The 6,229-nt window shown below is 35.2% G+C and overlaps 1 protein-coding gene across 1 annotated transcript; it reads right to left on the reverse strand.

Annotated features, from left to right (window-relative positions):
- Window positions 1-2,947: 2,947 nt before the first annotated feature.
- LOC127081430 (uncharacterized) lies at window positions 2,948-4,647 on the reverse strand. Its single transcript, XM_051021680.1, has 2 exons — window positions 4,533-4,647; window positions 2,948-3,675 (listed from the first exon to the last, which is right to left on the reverse strand). The coding sequence occupies exons 1-2, from the start codon at window positions 4,645-4,647 to the stop codon at window positions 2,948-2,950; spliced, it is 843 nt and encodes a 280-aa protein (XP_050877637.1).
- Between the last annotated feature and the right edge of the window lie 1,582 nt (window positions 4,648-6,229).

A 6,229-nucleotide genomic window follows, 5' to 3' on the forward strand; every position in this document is an offset into this window, starting at 1 on the left:
AATTGTTTCACCATCATCCATTTTGAATGCATCGTACTTCTGAATCAAGCCCAAAGCCTTTGTCTCCTTTACTTGAGCATTCCCCTCATGAATCATCCTTAGAGAGTCAAATATGGATTTGGCAGAATCTCTATTTGTTATCTTCAAATACTCAGTATAAGAGATAACATTTAGCAATATAATTATGGCCCTGTGATAATTTTTGAAATCCTTCTCCTATTGATCAGTCATAACACTTCTTGCTATATTATTTCCTTCAACATAATTGGGTGAACGTAGCCATCGACTACAAGATCCTAGAGATCAACATCGTAACGAAGAAAGAAACTTTCTATTCTATCTTACCAATAATCAAATTTATCACCATCAAAGGTTGGTGGTTTTGCACTGTAGTGATCTCTCTCATTGTTGTTAATAATGTTAGCAGCGTTAGCAGCGGCTATTGTTTCTCACACAAAAATGGATCGGTACTGAACACGGTGAAGTGTTGATAAATATTTTATCATAATCAGAACCGGAGCTCTGATGCCAATTGATGGTGAGAAAAACATAAGAAATGGGGGTTTAAATTAGGTTTTACAAAATAAGAGCTTTTTACCAACTCAAGAACACCACTTAAATGTTAATAACAAAGAGATAAAAACACAAGTATTTTTATCCTGGTTCGCTTGAAGCTCAAAACTACTCCAGTCCCCCCGCGAAGGTGATTTTGCCTTATATACAAGGACTTAATCCACTATAATCAACTAATTGCAATAATCACATAGAATAACCGTCTTGGTCTTGTAAAGGATCCGAATATATCATAGTCTTCTTAAGGACTCATAAAGAATAACCTTCTTTCTCTTCTTAAGAATCCAACTTTACCTCAGTCTCCTTAAGGAATCAAGCAAACAATTTGAATAATATTTTGGGTGTTACAAGTTTCTTCTACATAAGAAGATTTTACACAAATGATAAATAATTACTCAAAGAAAAACTGTATAGAAAAATGATAAACTTGTTAAGTTTTTGCAGCGCTTTACTATTCTCCTATGTTCTCTTTTTCTTCAAGTCTCCAAGTCTCACTTATATAGCATAAGAAGAAGATCATTGGAGGGAAAAATGGGGAAACCAAATAGAGATTTTATTCACTATTGGATGGTGAAAGGAGTGATATTGCGTACTGTCCTTCGCCCATAAATTCAGTGACATGTGTGATGTATAGTACTGTCCTTCCCACGAAATCAGGTAGTGGAAAGAATATTTGATTCGTACTATGAACTAATTGATCACGTACGCATTTGATCTTTTCTTCAAGTTCATTGGCTTCTGATGAAAGTTGATGAAGCATGAAATGAAGAAACATAAAGTTGGATTCATAAACTTCATAATATTTGGTCAGAACCTTGTCAGTGTCAGTAGTTTGGCTTGAGATCTTCAGTATCTTTAGAATCTACAGTCAGAACCTTGATAACCTCAACATCTGGATTGAGATCTTCAGAATCTTCAACTAAGTAACACAACTTCAGAAGCTTGCCTGTCTTCCGAAGCTTAGTGATCAGAGTCACGTCTAGAAGCACGAACTGAGAGAACATTGCAACAACAACATAGTGTCTCCTCAGAAGCTTTGCAGGAGTGAATCAGCACAGAAGCAGAAAGATCATTGCAGCATCAACTCTGAACATCTTGCATAACTTCTTATGACTAGCGCAAAAGTGGAATTGGAACTAGTTATTCAGAAACTGATGACGTTGCGCGTCATATACTCAGAATCGAAACTGGTTATTAAAGCTACACAATAACAAACTATTAAGATACCAAAATTGTTCTCACATAAATACAATATTGTTATCATCAAAACTCAAGGTATAAATGCCGAACCAAATCTTATTCTAACATCAATGATAACGTGGACCTCAAAGTGGGTTAGAGTCTCATATGAGTAAAATGCTCGAAATGGGTTTGAGTCCCATATGGAGCGACAATTCCCGAAATGGGTTAAATTCCCATGGGGAATCCGAAATCCACAGGGTGGACCTCAAAGTAGGTTAGAGTCCCGTACGAGGAAAAGACTCAAAATGTATCTGAGTCCCATATGGAACAACGGTTCTTGAAGTGTGTACGATTCCCATGGAGAATCTGAAATCGACCAGAAAGTCAAAGCATGATACAAGGATCCGTGACCCGTGTCGATAGTCTTAGACGTAGGGTTGGCCGAGGAAATATGTCTTGGTACGATTTCTGATTAGTGACTTATTTGAGTTGGTGAACTAAAGTGTACATCTTTTTCATACATTGCAAATATCTCTTAAATACTTAAGTCTTAGTTACGTTATGTGAGTGATACACAAGTAACAAAGATGAAAACTTGAGTTAGGAATCGATTAGAAACTCTGTAGAGCCGAGTGAACTCATATGATAGGGGAACTCTCTGAGATTATTATCTTACCCCAATATTATTGTTGTTTTCAGGTATTATTTGTAGATTGAATGCAAGAGAAGTTGTCTGTTGATGTTTCGAAGAATTCTGACTATTGTGATCTTCCGATGTGAATTGTGTGCAATTGTAGATATTGTACATAACTCTTAGTATTTATTTAGCCAGTATTATATAACATGTATCATAGATGTATTTGCTTTGTTTAGACATGTATATATAATAATATCGTTAGACACTTATATTGTATCAGTACCAATTAATATTACAAATAATATATTTTATAAATGTATATTATACGGGGTGTTAGATACTTTCACCTAGTGAAAGTGTATAAACTCTCTTTACGAAGAAGTCACCCGTATTATTTTATTTTACACCATCACACATATTTGACAGACATTGTTCATTTGATGCAACAATCAACATCAAAATATTAAACACTTGGTCCCAATCTCACTAGGAAAAACAACCCACCTAATAGTTCATTCTTAAGATACTAAAAAAGATAAGAAATATAATAATTGTTTAATTGAGAAAAATAATTTCTCCTTCCTCCCAATCTCTATTAAGAAACTTTTCTTCATTCAAATCTGTCACTCCCATAAACTCATCCTTTAGAGTCAATCCCACAAATTTCTTCAATGGATTTACCTTGTTGCAATCTTGCAATGAATGACCATATAATCTTTCTAACTCTTTAAAATAGTACAAACTTTCATTAATAAAAACTGTTCTCTTCATATTTTGTATCATCACTTGAGCATTTTTCCTTTGTTTCTTCCTTTCCATGCTAACATTATTGTAACAAGACAAATTTCTTTGTGAAGCCAATATGGTATCCACAATATGTTCATTCTTAACCTTTTTAGTTGATAATTTTGAATAAAAGGTTGTTTCATGCATGGACTTTGAACAATTATTCTCTTTAATATCATCACAATCAAATTTTCTTTTATTTCTTTCTCCATTTCCAAATTCATGTGATTTTGTGACATTTTTCTTTGGCTCTTGCTTTGATTTTTCTTCAATTTTCATTTGTTTCTCAGCTTCCCATTTTTCCTCCAAAGACTTCCACTTCATCTCAAAAAGATGACTTAGCTTCATTGCTATTCTTTGAGTTCTTTCATTCACTTGGTGCAATATAGTGGCATTGTAAAATATGATCCTTACATCACTCGCAAATTGATCTATTGTAAGGTATAAACCCTTCTCTAACTTCAACTTCACAGTCTCAAAATTCATCCATGGTTGACCTGTTTGTAGATTATTTTCAAAATTACAGCATAAGTTAGAACTTATTACATGTTAATCACATATATTTAACATATTATAAAATAGGTAGAATTTCATTTTATAAGTGTTCTTGGGTAGGAAAATTAAAATTTAAAAAGACAATATCTCTCCAACCAACGAAGAAAGTATTAGTTGGTACAATCCTTTTTTTAATTTACAAAATGATATCATAATGACGCAATTAGTATCAGAAGCTTCTGAGACTATTTCCTCCTCTAGTTTTGAAATTTTTATTTTCAAGGCAGAGTTGTTACTTTCTAAAGAAAATAATTTTTATTTTATAGAGGAAATATCTTTCTCAATATCATTATGAGTTTCAGAAGTAACTACTTGAACTTGTTTAAAGTTCTTGTACTTACTCTGAAGACTCGGGTACGTTTCCAACATTTCAGAGAGACATGATTCAAGATCAGAACGAGATAGATTAAAATTACCTCTTCAGAGTCGGAGTCTGAATCTAATTCTAACAACACCATGTCTTCTAGTTCTTCAGAACCTTCTGGATCAACTATTGTTGCCATCAATGCAACATTGGCTTGTCCCTCGTCATAATCATCTTCTTATGATTTTGAATCGTCCCATATAGCCATCAACCCCTTCTTCTGTTCTAAAGAAGAATCATAATGACCAATATTTCTTCTAGCTCCTCTAAACTTACCTTGACCATTGTCTCTGTGCTTCCATAGTTTGTTGAGTCTCTTTGAAATTAGAGACAATTCATCATCATTTTCTGAGTCTTCATCGGAACATTCTGATTCTTCCTCAGCTTAATAAGCTTTTGTCTTCTCAGGCTTAGACTTTAAAGCAACAGATTTACCTTGCTTTTGATGTTCATCTTCCTCGAGTTCAATCTCGTGGCTTCTCAAAGAACTAACAAGTTCTTCAAGACTAATGATGTTAAGATCCTTTGCTAGATTCAAAGTTGTTACCATAGATTTCCAATTTTTAGGAAGACTTTTGATAATCTTCTTGACATGGTCAGCTATAGAGTATCCTTTGTCCATAACTTTCAGTCCTGCAACAAGCATCTGAAACCTTGAGAACATAGTCTCAACTATTTCATCATCATCCATTTTGAATGCCTCATACTTCTGAATCAAGGCCAAAGCCTTTGTCTCCTTTACTTGAGCATTCCCCTCATGAATCATCCTTAGAGAGTCAAATATGGATTTGACATAATCTCTATTTGTTATCTTCTCATACTCAGTATAAGAGATAACATTTACCAATATAATTATGGCCCTGTGATGATTTTTGAAATCCTTCTTCTGTTGATCAGTCATAACACTTCTTGCTATATTATTTCCTTCAACATTAACTGGGTGAACGTAGCCATCGACTACAAGATCCTAGAGATCAACATCGTAACTAAGAAAGAAACTTTCTATTCTATCTTTTCAATAATCAAATTTATCACCATCCAAGGTTGGTGGTTTTGTACTGTAGTGATCTCTCTCATTGTTGTTAATAATGTTAGCAGCGTTAGCAGCGACCATTGTTTCTCACACAAAAATGGATCGGTACTGAACACTGTGAAGTGTTGATAAATATTTTATCACAATCAGAACCGGATCTTGTAAGGGCAAACTGTCATACAACATACGATCATAGGTTTCGATGATGACAAATGACCACCATGGATGAATCGGCATTGTCGATTCCACCTCTACAAAATAAATGCAACATATCACCTATCATATCCTTTTCTATGCTCATCTAAATTTCTATATTTCATACAACATATGTGGATAAAATGTGGTCATGACAAAATGCATGAAAACCATAAAAATCTGAATTTTTGCAGATTTGCAGGGTTTGAGTCGACCATAGGTCAGCGCATAACATAGTGCAGTTGGTCACGGGTCAGCGCATGGAGACTTTGAGTCGACCGCAAGGGTCAGCGCATGAGCCACGGGTCAGCGCATAACATAGACCAGTTGGTGACTGGTCAGCGCATAGTGGCTTGAGTCGACCACAGGTCGGCGCATGGCATAGTGCAGTTGGCCACGGGTCAGCGCATGGAAGACTTGAGTCGACCATAGGGTCGGCGCATGAAACTTTCATTTTCCCACGGGTCAGCGCACGCCGACCTATGGTCGACCGCTCGTGCGTAAACTCAGTTTTCTGAATATTTTCCACTGTTTGAAAAGCTGTTATTTTTGGTTGGTAAGTTGGTTATTATATATAGAAGTTTAATTACTTGTTTCAACTAACATTTGTAAATTTGAATTCAAGTGTTCAAGGAAACAAGAAAGAGTGAAAAAGGTGTCCAAGATTCATCATCTTCATCTTCAACATTTCACAACACATCAACTACACACAATCATTTTTTATGTGGTTCGTGATCGGTTAAAGGTGATAAGGTTCGAAGCTGTGATTGGAGAATCCGGTTCGGGTTGAAGCTTGTGGCAGGTTCTTTCTTGAATAAAACCGTTAGGGTTTTGTCCTCCAATACCGGTTTGTGTTTGGGGGTTTTTGGACGAATTGCTTCATCAATATTCAGCTGAGCGAAGG

The sequence above is a fragment of the Lathyrus oleraceus genome, chromosome 5 (genome assembly GCF_024323335.1).
Source record: "Lathyrus oleraceus cultivar Zhongwan6 chromosome 5, CAAS_Psat_ZW6_1.0, whole genome shotgun sequence".
Classification (NCBI taxonomy): Eukaryota; Viridiplantae; Streptophyta; class Magnoliopsida; order Fabales; family Fabaceae; genus Lathyrus; species Lathyrus oleraceus.

What these genes read in the sequence shown, in the direction of transcription:
- LOC127081430 (XM_051021680.1), bottom strand. Translation starts at nt 4,647, where the DNA reads ATGGTAACAACTTTGAATCTAGCAAAGGATCTTAACATCATTAGTCTT. An exon ending in AGATGAACATCAAAAGCAAG is followed by an intron (nt 3,676 to 4,532) that starts GTAAATCTGTTG and finishes ATCTACAAACAG; the next exon opens with GTCAACCATGGATGAATTTT.